This window comes from Lithobates pipiens, unplaced genomic scaffold (genome assembly GCF_037356315.1).
Source record: "Lithobates pipiens isolate NorthernLeopardFrog02 unplaced genomic scaffold, aLitPip1_a1.2 Scaffold_23, whole genome shotgun sequence".
Taxonomy (NCBI): domain Eukaryota; kingdom Metazoa; phylum Chordata; class Amphibia; order Anura; family Ranidae; genus Lithobates; species Lithobates pipiens.
In genome coordinates, this window is record NW_027507785.1 from 266,390,274 (window position 1) to 266,407,516 (window position 17,243).

The 17,243-nt window shown below is 39.9% G+C and overlaps 2 protein-coding genes across 8 annotated transcripts in view; one reads left to right on the top strand and one right to left on the bottom strand.

Annotated features, from left to right (window-relative positions):
• RALGPS2 (Ral GEF with PH domain and SH3 binding motif 2) overlaps positions 1-17,243 on the bottom strand; it is a 342,255-nt gene that overhangs the window by 108,844 nt on the left and 216,168 nt on the right. The gene's annotated exons all lie outside the window — the stretch shown is intronic.
• ANGPTL1 (angiopoietin like 1) overlaps positions 1-17,243 on the top strand; it is a 40,272-nt gene that overhangs the window by 15,080 nt on the left and 7,949 nt on the right. For all 3 annotated transcript variants that reach the window (XM_077453149.1, XM_077453146.1, XM_077453147.1), the window contains exons 3-4: positions 15,288-15,481; positions 16,046-16,316. In XM_077453149.1, the coding sequence (XP_077309275.1) occupies positions 15,288-15,481; positions 16,046-16,316 (465 nt within the window). The remainder of the gene's footprint in view (positions 1-15,287; positions 15,482-16,045; positions 16,317-17,243) is intronic.

A 17,243-nucleotide genomic window follows, 5' to 3' on the forward strand; every position in this document is an offset into this window, starting at 1 on the left:
GGACAGGAGGGCCCTGCTTGTAGAGCTTACATTCTAAAATAAAGGAGGGGGGGGGGGTGGTACAAAAGGTAATCAACGTGGGGAATAATTTGATGGGGTGGCTCGGGGACAGTTAGGTAGATGTGGGATAGGTTTCCCTGAACAAATGCGTTTTCAGGGATCTCCTAAAGGTGGACAAGTTAGGGGCTGATTGGTTATACCGGGGCAGAGAGTTCCAGAGAATGGGAGAGGCTCTGGAGAAGTCCTGAAGGTGAGCATGAGAGGAGGTAACAAGGGAGCTAGAGAGCAGGAGGTCCTGGGAGGAGTGAAGGGGACAATTTGGGCGTTATCTGCAGATGAGGTTGGTGATGTAGCTGGAAGCGATGTGAGAAGGGGGGTCACAGTAATAGTGAGGGGACAGGGTCCAGCAGACAGATGGTGAAGTGGACCATGGAGAGGAGTTTATCAACTATAGACAAACAGGTGTTTTATTAATACACAAACAATGGCAGAGACCTGCAAATGACACAATGCTGTAAAGTATCTGGAGCATGGGTCTATTTCAAAGGCCAAACATATGACTGAAGAATGTATCCACATCCATTGTTACATAAGCAAATCTCTGCATGCTCAGGTGGATCAAACAAGACTAATTTCCCCATCATTCCAGAGTACAAAAGTACTATGCTACATAGCCAAGTTATTTTATATTGGAACAGGGATACAGATCAGCAGACTGGAAGGAATAGAAGAATTTTTAAACAACTTTTATAAAGGACCCAAAAAAAAAGGATTACTATGTTAAAGTAAGCCACGTTTTAAATTGTGTGTGGTGGTCCATTGAGAGGGAACAAAAATGCATTTAAAAGGGAGACCTTTTCCTCCCAAATTCACCCAGTATACTAGTAAAGAGCGGACCAATTGCTGTGCCATTAACAGTAATATCGGATTTACATTTTACCCTACAGCCACATAAACATGTGAGCAATGTGCAAAACTGACAGGCGTAGATGTGGGAGCGAGTTTACTGGGTCACATTTCAGGCTGAATTCAGTCCAAAGTAAACATACCGAGAAAGATAAACCCAAGTAAAACAGGAAATTGTTTCTTTATTGTTTCCCTACTGTGGAAAGTATTTTTAGGAAAATATTTACAATCCTATTTTCTAAAGCACGATTTATCTTTTTAAAATATTTCTTCATAAAAGTAATCCATGTGCCGACACCTGTAAGGAAAGCTTAGCTAGTGGACCCCAGTTCTGTGCAGAAGCAAATTACACATTCCTGGTACCCTATCAAAATGCTGCCTAAAGTTCACCATTTTAGCCTTGTACACACAATCGGATTTTCTGATGGGAATTGTGTGATGTCAGGCTGTTGGCAGAAAATCCGACCGTTTGTATGCTCCATCCGACAATTGTTGTCAGATTTGGAAGCAAATTTGGAAGCAAGGACGAGCCAGAAGCGGACAGTCTAGTAAACTAGCGCTCGTAAAGGAGAACATTCGTGACGTGGCAAATTATGAAATCTCGAAATGCAGCGCACAATTCTCTTCTTCTTTAATGGGATAATAACAAAGCTGCTTTGCTGGTGATACCGATGGAGTTATTGCAAATTATCAAAGGATTTTTTTCTAGTGATATCAAGAATATTGATGCCGTAGTTTTTCAGGAAAAAAAAAAAAAAAGATACAACCATGTTGGTGTCCCTTGCCAATTTTACATTGTGTTTTTTTTTTTATGTAACTGCCTACTCCCAAGTTGTCATTTGAAGTGAAACATAGCCAAGTATTATTCGCCAAAAATTTTTATTGTGCAGAAAAAAAAAAAAAAGACATGCTATCTGCCAATAGAACTTAAAAGTGCATTTATGCATCCAAAAATAAAAAAAATCAAATTATTCAACGAAAAAATAAAATAAAAGCCTCATGCACGTGCCCTGCTTCTTAATATGGGGGGGGGGGGGGGGGGTCAACAATGCCAAGAGTTGGTGAAAGCAGGGGTCCGTCATCTGGAGAATGCCGAAAATCCTCTGGATTTTTCTCCTGGAGCTCCCGCAGCAAAGGCATATGACATAATTGGTCACGATTAATAAAGCAACCAATTTTTGGTCCAAGAACTCCTCCTCATATTCCTGGACTGGACTTGGGTCAAAGCAATAACTCCAATAACACATTATCTCCTCCGATTCCGCAACATGTCTGGTTGACGAACGGCCGTTCAGAAATGAACTGAAAAGCACCAAATGAAAAGTGCAAATCAAAAATACCAAAATTCTACCAACATGAAATTAGCAGAAGGAGCCCAAAAGGTGGCGCTACATAGATGAAAAACCATGTAGTACGTCACTACATTTGTGTTTGTTGGTCGACAATTGCTTGCCGTTTGTATGCAAGACAAAATCCAGGCACACGCCTTCGGACAAAAGTCTGAGGTTTTGACCTTACAAAATAAAGAGATACAACACAGTTCAAGACAGGAGGGTCCTGCTAGTGAGAGCATACAGAATTCTGCAAAACTAGTTTAGCTCGAACATCCTGCACCACAATAGAGGGACTCAATGGTCACACATACAATCCAACAAGCATGTCAAACAGATATCCCTGCATAGTGCCTCTATTCTGCTATGAATCAAAAAAATTATAATAAATGGGATAGTTGAACATTTGCTTGTCCCTCTCATTTGGATCGTATGTGTGCAGATTCTTAGCTCTGGCTCCTTTGCCTTTTTCTTGAGGGTCTCCCCATTTTAAGAAGAGCTGTCGAACTAGAGACCCAGTGACAATTTTAGAGAATCCAAATCCACTGCCTCGACTCTCAATTGAAGCAGCAAGGCGGCACAAGCAAAGGAGATTCAGAAATGAGTGGTGTCAATGACTTTATGTAATAATTACAGAAAAACAGAACTGAAACTTCTGTGGATTATGTAGTTCAAAATGGATTATGTATGTGTATTTAACCCTGCCTGGACTTTTTAAAGTGGTTGTAAAACCTCCCCCACAACTTTGTCCCATGTAAATCAACACAAAAAACCCTAATGAACACTGCTTGTAGATATCTCCTTACTTGCTTAGTATTGTTGTAATCCTTTTCGTTCTTTAGAATGACATCACTGAGCATGCCCAGATCTCCCCTGATTTACGGCACACTCTATTGCTTATCTATATGTTATCAGGACTTCCTACGGCAAAACACTGAACTCCCAGGAGGCTGCAGATTCCCTCAGAGCTTCCTCCTACACACCATGTGACCATGTGACCTCACATGCAGTGTAAAGCAGGGCATGGGACAGCATTACTGCAGTCTTATCAGCTGAAGCTGATAGGACTCACACAGGCAAACACTAGATAATCAACACAAGTAAATACTATGAAATAAAACAAGTCAGCTATAATATAAATAGGGAAGCAGGGTTGCCATAGAAATGTTGGATTGAGAAGGAGGCTTGGTTAACAGTACAGGAAGTGCTCAATGTAAGGGTGGAAACGCACTCTACTGTGGACTCAGAAAACAATACTTAAGATGGCTCTGCCTTACCCCTGGAAACAAGTTTTTTAAAGTTTCTTTAAACATTAAGTAATATGCAATTTGGGCTGGATTACAGTGGCTATAGTTTGATAATTACTTATTATAATGGACTAAATGAAAAGAAGCATCAGAGTGGGAGAGTTTACTTCCTCTTTAAGGTTAGACATGTAAGAAAGCAGTCCAAGCCACTCATAAGGGGCGCTGCCTCCTAATCTCCATACAGGGCGCCGCACACAGATTAAGGTTTTTTTTTCCTAAGCACATTAGAGACTGAGGCTTTAATTGGCTTCAAAAAGGGTGGACTTGGGGTTAAGAGCACTGCGCCCCGAGCCCACCCACTTGTGTGAAATTAGTGAATATATTTTCGCGAAGGTCTTCCTGCTTTTCTCCTGGACAATCAGGACTCCTGGCCAATCAAGTCTCATGGCCCGCTTCCTAAGACGCAATTGGCCAGGAGGAGAAGCAACTGCTGGGACTCAGGAGGAGATGCAGTGGGGAGGCCATCCAAGCCAGGACCTGGATGGGTTAAGTGCAAGGTTGGCTAGTGGCCTGGTGGGTGGAGTGAGCAGGCCAGGTTTATTTGCCACGCCCCCCCCCCCCCCCCAACAAGCTGCCACTGTAAGAAAGTGTATACAATTTCTAACATCTTTGCCACATACAGGGTTATCCTAAATGCCAGTTTACAGTTTATGGTTTTTAGTTTAATGAAAAGTGCTGTATGGTTGGTTATCATGGATTACTTTTTTTCAGAAAGTGCTTACGACTGTCACTGCATAAAAGTCACTGTAAAGGGCACCAAGAACATGCAAAAGTGATAATAAAGTGATAGGGCAAGTATTACAGATGTTTGCATTCCTTATATATTTGCGTTGCCAATATGAATAAGAATTTGCAATAGAGCACTTAGTGATTTATCTACAAATCGCATTGATATGAAGAGCCCGTTTGTTTCAATGGCACCAGTTGCTAAAGACTTCAGCATACAACCGGCTACACCTTAATTTTTGTTCTAGGGTACTTACAATCTGAGCATCCCCATACTCCAAAATAATTTAACCAATGGAGCATGTTTTAATCTATGGTAGGAAACCTAAAAGGAGTCCATAATAAAATGTCCACAAAAATGTTGCACACTGTGGGGTCAGTGTAGGAGGAAGCCAATGAACCCGTTAGTATAATGTCACATCATACAGTGTAAAATTTCAGCTATAAACACAAAGAAAATAAGTATTTAAACCCCATGCAGTTAATGCCCTCATAGATAATGAAACGCAGTATCCTAAAACAAAGCTGAATTCCAGTAATTCGTACACTATTTAAAAATGCAGGCATACTATGAGTTAAAGTAGAGGTATATGCAAAAATATTTTTCATTTTGGATAGAGCAAAGGAGGGTTAAAACCTGTAAGATTTGTTTTTCACCATCTGTGTCCCATTTCAGAGATTTCCCTTAATTTCCTGTCCCATAGCCAAACAGCAAATGAGAGGAAATCCCTGCAAATTAAAGGAATTCCTTGTGTACCCATAGGACACCAGAACTAGTGTCCCTATTGGAAGAATTCCCCTCCATTTGTTTTCTGTGGACAACCCAAAACTTGGGATTTCTTAACATTTTCAATAATAATTGTAAACAGAGATCGAGAAATTATAAAATAGAGAAGGGAAATCTCCTTAAGGGGGTCACAGATGGTAATAAAAACTGACAGGGGTTTTAATCCATCCTCACTATCCAACACTTAGAAAAAAAGTTATGCCTGTAATCCACCTCTTGGGACTTATGTCTATTTATATCTTACAAGTTTATGGCACTCCTGGAGGAGACACTAGGGGCTATGAGAGGAGTTTTGCCCACCCCTCTGGTCTGCTGCCCATTCAGAGAAGCCTTTTTTTGTGAAAATGTTAAATGCAAAAGGCTTCTGTGAGTGGGCAAGAGGAGGAGAGGGGAAAGCATAGAAGCTGCTTCAACTCTGCAATTGAGGAAGCCAAGACCAGAAGGTCCAGAACTAGAATCTCTGAACTGTATCTTCTGGGAGCTCCATAAACGTTTCAGATGTAAATGAAAGAAATAAGTCCAGGAGGAGTCATGCACCTCGTTGGACTTAACTCAAAGTATGCCTGAATTTATTTTTTTCTTACAAAGTAGCTGAACTTCAAGGCCCAGTTCACACTAGTTCAATGCAAGAACCCTGCAAATCCAGTGTGGGTGCCCGCATTGCACCTGAATCGCACAGTGGTTCACACCAAAATCTGAACTGCTGTGGGTGTCCATGTAAAGTTAATGACACCCCCAGATCGGTTCGCAGTGCGAACTGTGAAATGGTGCAGGAATCGGATCACATGCTACCTTCAGTGAAAGCAACATCAAACAAATAAGGAAACCAAACAATATAGATAAACTGAAGTTCTACGTAAAGTGCAGTTTATCCCTGCTCCCGTGGGACAGATTTACTTAAAAACCATGGTGCCAACCACATTTGCAGGAAAAAACACAGGGTGGTGTTTTACAAGAAAAAGAACCTTTGCACTGTCACACAAGGTTCTAATTGTTTTTATGCAACCTGAAAACACTAATTCTAAACATCATACAACACACGTATTCAAGGAACTATATAATCTACGAAAAACATGTCATACTCCCTCAATTCATGAAGGGTGGTGCAGACAGACACTCATTAGAAGTGTCTCGCCTATGTACAAAATAAGTTGGTGCATGGAATAGATTGATGTACAGAGTCGGCACTATTCACATGACACGGGTCTCATTAACTTTCAGCCTAGTTTAAGAACTTTATGAATGTGTTGTGTTGGAACTGTCACACACCTTTTTTGAATTTTGGAGTGTCATACAGCCATATTGCCAGAGCTGCATTGCAAAGCCTTTATTAAATTACACCCATTGATTTTCCAAGATATTATTTCATATACAACTACACAGATCACAATTGTCCATGTTTTGGAAATAAATCTCCAAGTTCTTTAATTCTCAGCTGTCCCTTAATTAGGTTGCACGTGTAGAGCTGAATAAGCAATTTGTTTTCAACTTTCAAAACATTTACTAAACTTGCCAAATTTTAATTTATTGCATTGATATTTTCAAAGGTTAGTAAAGGGAAACTAATGTTAAAAAAACATTAGTGAGTTGACCTGACAATTTTTTAAAGAGTTTTTGCTGTGTGTGATTGGGAGTGAATCTTGTGTCTATTTTGCATCTCCATCGTTCCGATTTCAGAAAGTATGCAACTGTCATTTAAAGTCACATTCTTTCTAAGCTGCATGTCCTAGTAAGGAAGAATATTGTGTCTGAAACAATGTTTCATGCCAGCTCCTTACTAGCTCAATCACGTTCATAGGGATTTAGCAGTCTGCTTGTGAGAAGCATGCCTGGGCTTTGTTGCCAGGGAATTGGACACGGAAGCTTCCTAACAGGAAGTCAATCTAGCATGAAGGATGCAGTTTCAGTTGCAGAGGTTTAACAATGTCACAAAGATCACACACAGATGTGCAGTGCAGCCTCTCGATCAGACATGGGAAATTACAGCAACAGCATTTAGGAGTACAGTGAACAGCTGAAGACAAGAGAAAGAAAGGAAGGGAAAAGGATATCCAACATTTGATATGATTTTTCATTATACCACACAGTACGATTTTTTTTTTTCCCTCCCAATATTGGAACATTGGGAAATATATTGGAAGCAATATCAAGGAAAAAATATAGAATTCATTATTTTTCATCAACAAGCATGCACAAAGATCTATGGCTGCAAGTGTAAAACATCTGCATTATTACACACTCACTGCTTGACTTTTGTTTTAGGTTCTTCCCTCCAGTGATCATAAGGCTCTCATTATGGTTTGCTGTATTTCTGATGAGCTTTGATAAGTATAAAAGTGGATTAAGAATTATTACGCATTTGGAGCAAAACACCTACTGTAATTAGTGTCTCAGTGTAGGAACGCGTGTCTTTTGGTGCTGATAATATTATCTGGACAAGGCAACTTTCTTCAGGGGTTACTTTAGTGTTAGAGAAGTTGTAAAGGCATTCTATGCATTAAGCTATAAAACCTTTGTGTGTAGCAGCCTCCCCAGCAACCCCTAATGGCCTGAGCTCCTCTTCTCTCCAGCAATGTCCACGATCCCCTCAACCACCCAGTACACTCCTGATTGGCTGACACGGAGCAGCGGAGCCATTGGCTGTCACTCAAAGTCAGTCAGCCAATCAAGGGAGAGGGGGCAGGGCCAGGTCGGGGCTATAGTCTGAATGGACACACTGAGCTGTGACTTGACTTGGGTGACAACATGTAGCAAGCTGCTGGCCGAGGAGCACTCAAAGGAGGGATGGGCCAGGAGCAGCAAAGATGGACCTGAGAAGAGGAGGATCTGGTCTGCTCTGTGCAAAACCAACTGCACAGAGGTGGCAAGTATAACATGTTTGTTATCTAAAGAAAAAAAAAAAAAAAGCGAGCCTTTGCAATCACTTCAATGGTATTAAAGAGGAGGCTCAAGATCAGGGTTAGGGTCCAGAAAAGCAGATTAGGTTATGTTGGTGGGAAATTTTATGTGCTTAGTTAACTGCTTGCCGACCAGCCGCCACAGTTGTACTGCAGCAACATGGCTCAGCTGCACGAACCACCATCATGCTACATCACTTCCAGGTTTGGCCACTAGCGGCACACGCCCCCTGCTCGCCCACAGAGCTAATGTGAGTGCCAGGCAGGCGCGATCACCATCAGGCTCCAGCGATCGCTCGGTGCACACCGAGAACCGGGATCTATGTGTGTAACGCTATGTGGTATTGCTGTGATTGTCAGGAGAATTTTTTTGGGTTGCTCTTTAGTGGTAGGTTATGGTAGTAGCAAGAAATATATACAGTTAAATATTTACAAAATTTTTTATTTTATTTTGGGCCAGTTTTAATTTAAATATATATATATATATATAAAAAAAAAAAAAGAATCAGGAGATATCCATTACCATTTACCACCAAATGAAAGCCTAAATTGTTGAGAAAAAAATCCACCAGGATACATAAAGTAGTTGTGATAATATGTACGGTTTTACAAACATATGTCAAAAATGCAAAATTGGGCTCAGGCATTCGTCTTACCCTTAGGAGTGAAGGGGTTAATAATACTCCTTGTATTGCGTCACGGATTGTAATATATTCTGCGAGTAAAGTAGGGCATCCTGTCATTTATCCACTTTTCCTCCACTCACAGAATCTGCCGTAATCTGTGAAAATACTACAAGGACTTTTCTTGCTAGAGGAGGGGGAATACAAATGGAGGACAGGCACTGAAAGACTTTCACAGCCGAACCCACGAAGCACCAGCATTTCACAGCTGCTAGGACAGTGATGGCAAACCTTGGCACCCCAGATGTTTTGGAACTACATTTCCCATGATGCTCTACTACACTGCAGAGTGCATGAGCATCATGGTAAATTTAGTTCCAAAACATCTGGGGTGCCAAGGTTCTCCATCACTGTGCTAGGATGAGCCAACATCAGTAAATTTAAACTATATTAATAGTAAATTAAAACTAAATAAAATAGAATAGTGAGTGGGGAAGGGCAAAATTACTAATGTAAAATTAGTGATGGTTGATTGGTCGCTATACGTTATTTAATGGTTCTTCTGCAAACTTCACCCGTCAATAAATGTGTAGGTTAAACCTGCTAGCTAATGAAATTAAAACAAACCCAAATTACTAAATCATTAACTAGAAAAAACAAAAGATCAAAGACCCCTTCATCAAAAAAGGGTTTACAAATCTTCCTGTAAGGCAAACACTACAAGCACATAATGTATACATAAATGCCTCTATATACAAACTTGTTCACATTATGATGTCACATTGCCTTTAGCCTATGTACCCAGGATCATGTTTATAAATATTTATAAATATGTTCATGCTTGCTATGTAACAAGATTTAAACTTAATTTGCTTGCTACAATGTGTGTTCCTTCCAATGCTGTACATCTTTTATGTCTGTAGCCCCATCTATCCATGGCAACCCAAAGCAACATTTACCATTTAGGACAGCTTGGAGGAAAAGGGGAGGCTAATTCCTGCCTAAAAGTTTTTCCATGCACAAATTTGTAGTACCCTTCCATAAAATTACAACCCAAAATTTTCACTGAAATACCTTGAGGCTTTAAAAAAAAAAAAAAAGCCAGCCCTTTCATTGTAACGTGTGATTGGGGTAGATTCTGCTCAGCCACAGGATTCTCTCCCCCATTCACTGTGATAGGTGAAAGAATGTAAATGGAGAAGAAAGCGGGAGGCATGTCCCCGTCAGATCATCTTTAGTGCAGCTGAGTCTAGAGATCTGAAGCCATTAGGCCCCTTTCACACTGGGGCGTGTTGCAGGCACTACAGCGCTAAAAATAGCACCTGCAAAGCGCCCTAAAACAGCCGCTGCTGTCTCTCCAGTGTGAAAGTCCTCGGCTTTCACACTGGATCAGTGTGCTTGCAGGACGGTCAAAAAAGTTAAATATAGCGCTGCTTTACCGCCAGCGCCCGCAACGCCCCAGTGTGAAAGTAGCCTTAGTCCCCAGAGAATCAGAAGTTCAGCAGCAGGAAGAGGACAGAGCAGCCCTGCAGTGAAGATTTCAGTAGAATCCAGCAGCCTGCACATTATAGGACATCCTTCGTTATAGGTAAATGATGTGACTAAAGCGGTTGAGGAAAAACAAAAAACACAACACATTTTTAACCAAACTGCAGCTTTAAAAGCAAACCATGACTGTCCTCTAACACTAGGTATTGTGGAACAATTCATCCTTCGTCTCCATAACAAGTTCATCCTTTTGACAACTTCGATTTCAAAACAGTTTATCAAGCAGAACAAAAATGATACTGTTCCTAGCAGTAACGTCTGACAAAACACCATACTTTACGTCCATTAAATGGACAAATGAAAATGTTCGACTGTCAGTTTAGAACGTATTTTTGCTTTTCTCAAAGGTTACTTACTTGCCTAGTACAGGTCAGTGGAAATTCATGGGCGATTTGTTAGCAGAAAATTCCATAACAGTAAAACACAGGAATGTAGTCTATTCAATGATTTTTAGCGTGTGGATGTAAAAAGGCATCAGGTTAATGTTATTAATGTGTTTATACATTAAAAAAACATGCTCCAAGTACAACAATTAAAGAAGTTCTATAGTCACAGCATACACTTTGATTTACTAACCGCATTAAAATAGAAATACAAATTATAAATTTACAACCCAAAAGAACGTTACTTGAAAATAACTTTTCATGTTGTGAGGACTGCCTGTCTGCTGGCCATCTCTTTCTACAAGTCCTGGATTCCCAGCATGCAGATTCTCCTTTGCCATTTACTTTTGATTTCTAAAGACTACAGATCCCATGGCACCTTGCTGCCTGCAAACATTGATTCCTGCACTAACACTGCCTCCTAAATCCCCTTCTATCAGCGCCTCAATTACTGTATATCCTGCACCACCTTCAAAGGAAAGGGGTAATAGGTAGGCTTTGTGTGCGGTGCTGCAGTCTAGTAGTAAAATCATACCTCATTACCAACAGGCTCCACTAGATTTCTGGGTGCTGCGGGCATAAGCAGTAGCTAACGGCCTTGTGATATTTTACAGAATACAAGATGTTCTGTGATTGGAAAAAGGTGGTGGAGGAGCGGGGATGCACACAATTTCTAATTTTCCAATCATAGAATGTCTTGTAAGCTTTTTGTGGTTCAACTAGAGACCCGCACTGTCGTTAGCTGCTGCTCTCGGATTTGTCCAGTGTAAGTTTACCTTACAGATATTTTGTAAAGGTGAATTTACACTTTAAATTGTATTTCTTTAATCCAAGTAGTGCACTAATTAAACTAGGTATACACTATGCCTTCCTTTTTAAGCAACTATGCAGTTTGCAGGAAATGTGACTTTTAGAGGCACAAACAATTCATAAAGTGAACATTCATACATAATTAAACTACGCAAAAATGACCAGATTGTAATGTATAATGAAACTGCATCTAACACCAGAACCAAAAAAAAAATTATATATATATATATATATATATATATATATATATATATATATATATATCAGCTATTAAGTCTGAGATGTAGTGGCTTTTGTTTAGTCTTTTTTTTATCTTTTACCAATAACACTTCTTCCATTGTTGAGCAGTATTGTCACTGCAGGACAAAAAGGAGGAGTGTAAGGACTACAGAACTTCCCCCCCCCCCCCCCCCCCCCCCCACAACCCTGTGACTTTCCCATTGCTACAACATATAGAACTGATAAAGGGCACAGAATAAGGGGTTAGACGCAGGAAGCCATGAACACAGAGGAATTCTGGTAGGATCAAGGAGGTTGTGATTAAAAAAACAAAATAAAAATAAAATCAACTGATAAAAGAAAAAAGAAAAAAAAGAAGAAGAGTTCATTGTTACAGTTCACCTACATATTAAATAAAAATTTAAATAAACAAATTAAATAAAATGTCTAACCTGAAACAAAAAGTCTTCCTTCAAATTTTAAAAATTAGCTGCAATCTATCTGCAGTGAAGATATAACTGAATACTCGTCTTTCTGTAACGTTTGCCTACCTCTCATCAGTCCCTTGAAGAGACATCCACATCTCAGATTAAACTGTCAACTCTTTCACAATAGCTAAAACTAATTTTTAACAGATGCTGCTGTTCAGATTGTATTACAAATTTAAACATAAAATATTAATTATATCCTTGTGACATTGACTGCGTGTTGTCGGAGTAGGTTTCATACATGCGCTACTTCCCATCAATCATATAATAAAAGGGTTTTCACTGACCAAGACAAAGGGAATTTTCATTGAAAAAAAAAAAAAGATAGAAAAAAGTACTAGGTCATTTAAAAACACAAAGTTACACTTCCACTCTTAGAAAAGACATAGAAAAAATAGAAAAAGAAATATAAGCTTTATTCAGAGGAATGAAGAATGCCACGTCAATATTGAAAAGAACATCCCGGGGATCCTGAGGGGCCTTGCAGAAAGCAGGTTAGAAAAAAAATTCACAATTTCTACCAAACAAACAAAAGTCTCTGTTTTCATTCTGGTGGTACATAACGTCATGCTGGGAGAACAATAAGACAAAGACTAAACATATTAAACTATTCATCTTCAGCCTCATCAACTCCAACCTATATAGGCCACTCTACTGCAGGCAGTCCCTGGATAACAACCAAGATAGGGTCTGTAGGTTTGTTCTCAAGTTGAATTTGTATGCAATTTGGAACTGGTACTTTTTTTTTTTTTTTTTTTAGGTGTAGCTCCAACCAAAAAAACGTTTACGTTCTTTGGATAGCAGAGGTAGGGGTTAACACCCCTGTAACATTTGTTCTGCTATGTTGCTGTTCAGAAGATTTCACCTCACTTTCTGTCCATGTGACCATTGGATTTTGAAAATTTTGGGTTGTGGAATATAGGTTTGGTGATAAAGCTTTGGTGGAGAAACTTCTCCCATGATAACTGTTACAGGGGTGAATTTCCCTTCCTAGGGATAGATTTGCTCTCACTTACTGTTGTCTCCCTCCATTTTCAAGTACGAGTCACATGCAAGTCTGATGTTTGTAACCTGGGGACCGCCTGTATCCCACAGTCACAGCAAAGAGGCTCCAGATACAGTTGGCTTCTAGCGAGAAAACTAGAGCACAGATCTCCAGTATTGCACCTTACAATATAAATACTCTGAATATCCCCACAGTGTAGCACCATACTGGTAGGTGCAAGAGGACATCGAAAACGTGTATATTTTTACAGCACAATACAAGAACCCCAAATAGCTATTCTCACAACAACCAGACCATAGTAAAATCATGGAAACCACCTACTCTAAACACCATATAGGTCAAATCAAGACTGTCATGGATGATGGTCAATGACAAAATGACTGCTATACTGAATGATAGAATGGCCTCCTTTGAGAAAGTGTAGTCCTTGTGGATACACCACTAGCTACCTCCAGCTGTCTACTAAACCTTCAAGCCTGATCAAGTAAACCACCAAGTGGTTCTGGCAACTATGAGCTCCCAGTCACAGATTGCCTGATCCTTTGCCCTCCCCTATCTTCCTAGCCATTCCCATCCTTCTCTTCCCACCCACCATGCAAACTGTACAATACTCTCTTGGCTTGTACACTGCTGTATCCATAAATGGACACTATACATAACTCATTCTGCTGTAACAGATCTGTGTCAACAATCTTTCAGGCATGGGCTGTCTTTTTGTAAAGCTAAAACCCTTAAAAGGCTTCACTAAAAAAAAAAAAAAAGAAAAAAAAAGAAAAAAAACTTCACAAAAATCGCTCTTACAATAAATATTAGCGTGGCCTGCAGTCGTATAGTAACTGACGGCCTTTTCACCTTTATGGACTTTCTGCAGCCTAGGCAGTTAAAGTGATAGTAAAGTCTGTTATTTTTATAGGGAAAAAAATAAAACATTGTTATACTTAACTGCTCTGCTGCAGTGGATTTGCACAGAGCAGCCCGGATCCTACTCTATTCGGGTCCTTATTCTGTGCTCCTTGCCCCTCCCTCCTGTTCAGTGCCCACACAGAAAGTAGATTGCTATAGAGGGACCCGAGCTGAGTCACAGCTCCCCGTGTCCATTCAGACACGGAGCCCCAACCTGGCCACCTCTCTCCCCTGATTGGCTAGCCAATTTTGATTGACAGCAGTGGGAGCCAAATGCACTGCTGCTGTGTCTCAGGCAATCAGGAAGTAGAATCTCAGGTGGCCAAGGGACTCGGGGACATCACTGTACAGAGAGGGACCGAGCGCGGCTGTTGCACACAGAAGGCTTTTTATTTTAATGCATAGAACACATTAAAGATAAAAACCTTCTGCCTCATCACTTTAACCGTCGAGTCAATCCTTTTGTAACATGAAATCACCCACTAGACTAGGGCAACAGATATCGTCCAAATTGTAGTACATTGTACGATACGATTTTATACAACGGTTTAACAAAAAAAATTCACGACTAGCATACCATCGTTACTACTGGAACTTGGCCCCATCTGGATTATCGTAGCTTCCATCTTAGCAGGACAACTAAACTTCAATATTCAGTCCACAACATTACAGACAAAATACCAAACCTTTGACCAACTTCCCCATTCCATAAATACCATAAACCTATTTACAGAATACTTACAATCTGTCATTTTTGTAAGCGTGCTACCATGTATATACAGACCCTACACAAACTGACGCTTCCTGGTAAAAGAACAAAATACAGAAAAATATGTGCGTACAAGGTCTGAGATACAAAATACAAGCAACCGTTTAAAATTACTGAACTGGTAAAAAGGTTTCAGAAGCTAGGAGGGAAAAAAAAAAAAAAATGTACATGAAGACGCAAAAGTTCCAAGTTCAGTTATTAGTTTACTATTTGAATCATGCACTGGAAAAACAAATATCTATAATCCAATCTTTTATTATATATGAAAACAATGCATTTTCATTAGAAGTGGTGCTACTGAATATAAAGTATTGATTTTACATTCTAATGTTCATCATCATTCTTTTGATTAAAATTGATTTTTTTTTAGAAGCAGTTTTTGAAAATTAAACCTTTTTAAAATACGGTAACACATATAGAGATGAACTAAGGTCACGTATCTCAATGCTGGCCTTCTTAACAAAGTGAACTGCAGTGAGTAAGAAGTAATCAAAGTATTTTAAGCGTAGACAATGTAACGCTAGGGGTGACATTTACATTTCTATTACAGGTTGTACTAAAACTGTATCTATGACTTTTAACAGGCCCATTCAAAGACTGTAAACATGCCAGAGAATCAGGATTCACCAGCAGTGGGATTTACTTGATAAAGCCCACCAATGCCAATAGTCCCATGCAGCTATGGTGTGAGAATAATCTGGACCCAGGAGGCTGGGCGGTGATACAAAGAAGAATTGATGGATCTGCTAACTTTTTCAGGAACTGGGAGACATACAAGGTGAGCACAAACGTCTATGCTAACAAGTTACAAAATTCATCCATTACCTAGTTTTGCCATAGTTAAATCAGAAAGAATTGGAAGATTCAAAAGTTAGCCAACGTGAGCAATATGTTACAAACTGGAGTGGCTCACAAATTTTTGTAACAAATAGCTTCCCTTCATGAGCAAAGTGAAAAGCATAACCTCAAAATAGATTAATTCACAGGGAATTTGGTGGCTGCACATCTAAAATGCAACATGCAATATTTGAATACACCTAAAACCAATGCTATTGTGTGCACAGCACCGTTTCCACTATCGTGCCGCTTTAGGTGCTCGCTCTCCTTCATATAAAACATATAATCACACCAACCATATAAATAAGGGTACCAGAGGGTATGTGTACATAGTATACTACTGTATAAAAAGCAATATATAACTATTTTGTTAGACTTTGTGGTTTAACATCTTTACATGATTTAGAACACAATCTAAACAAATACATGTCACTACTACACACTTTAGTATTAAAATAGCAATTAAGCAGTATAATAAAATCACTGCACAATTTTTCCTGTATAGAAAGGCTTTGGAAACATTGATTCAGAGTATTGGCTGGGATTAGAGAGCATCTATCAGCTGTCAAACCAGGATAACTATAAACTGCTGATTGAACTGGAAGACTGGAATAATAAGAAGGTCTACGCTGAATATAGCAGCTTCCGTCTAGAGCCAGAGACCGACTTCTACAGGCTTCGACTGGGGACATATCAGGGCAATGCTGGAGACTCCATGGTTTGGCACAATGGCAAGCAGTTTACAACACTGGACAGAGACCGGGACATGTATACAGGTGAGGACCACATATATAAACCTAAGAGTAATAAAACACATGGTGCGGGCACAGCCCCATTATGAGAGATAATTTTTTTCTGGAGTTGGGCTTTAGGTGAACATGATGAACGCCCCTTGCCATGAGAAAATAAGTAAATCTTGCAGCAGATAATCAGGGATGCACAACTGTGTGTTTCTAGTTCTCAGGCCAACGGATGTCAAACTGAAAAATGAGTGTTATTATCATGTTGCATACAGATAATGCTAAACTTGCTCTAGGCATCCAAGCTTCTAAAAACTCTGGTCATGAATGGGCTGGCCATACATGGACAAATCTTTCATCAGCTGAGAGAGCAAGCTGAGAACTGCCTGTTCTTTAAAAGGCTGCTGTATCCACAAATCCAAATCACAACTCAAACGATTCTCATCCCAAAGGATATATTTCAAGGTGACTTATACTGAAAAGTCCACATTTGCACATTTTCTTTGCGTTAAAATGTTAGCTTTTGCTTTCTCCATTACTTTACCCTGTTAATGTAATCAACACACAGCTCACATTTTACAGTCGGGGCATTTAAAGCAATAAGCACGGCAACAACCTAATAGCAAAATATTTCAGCTTTACCTTAAAAATGGCAGTTGAATCACTGCAGACACTCTAGCCAGTCTCTCTGGATGTTCACACAAGGTTGGGGAGGATCAGTCAATGGTACAATCAGGTGGTTAAGCGTCCATTTTACCGCCATCCTCCCCCCACCTGAAAACTATAGAGAGACGCTCAGAGGTGTACATACAGCAGCAAAAAACTTTAATGCCATGTTTTCGCCGGGTGGTGCCAATGCAGAGTAGGACCAACGCAGTACTATAGGGCGGAAAAGGAACTGCACCGCGAGCAAGGCAATGCGGTAGTCTGAAAATTATAGGGTTAAATCAGGCAGTGAGGTGG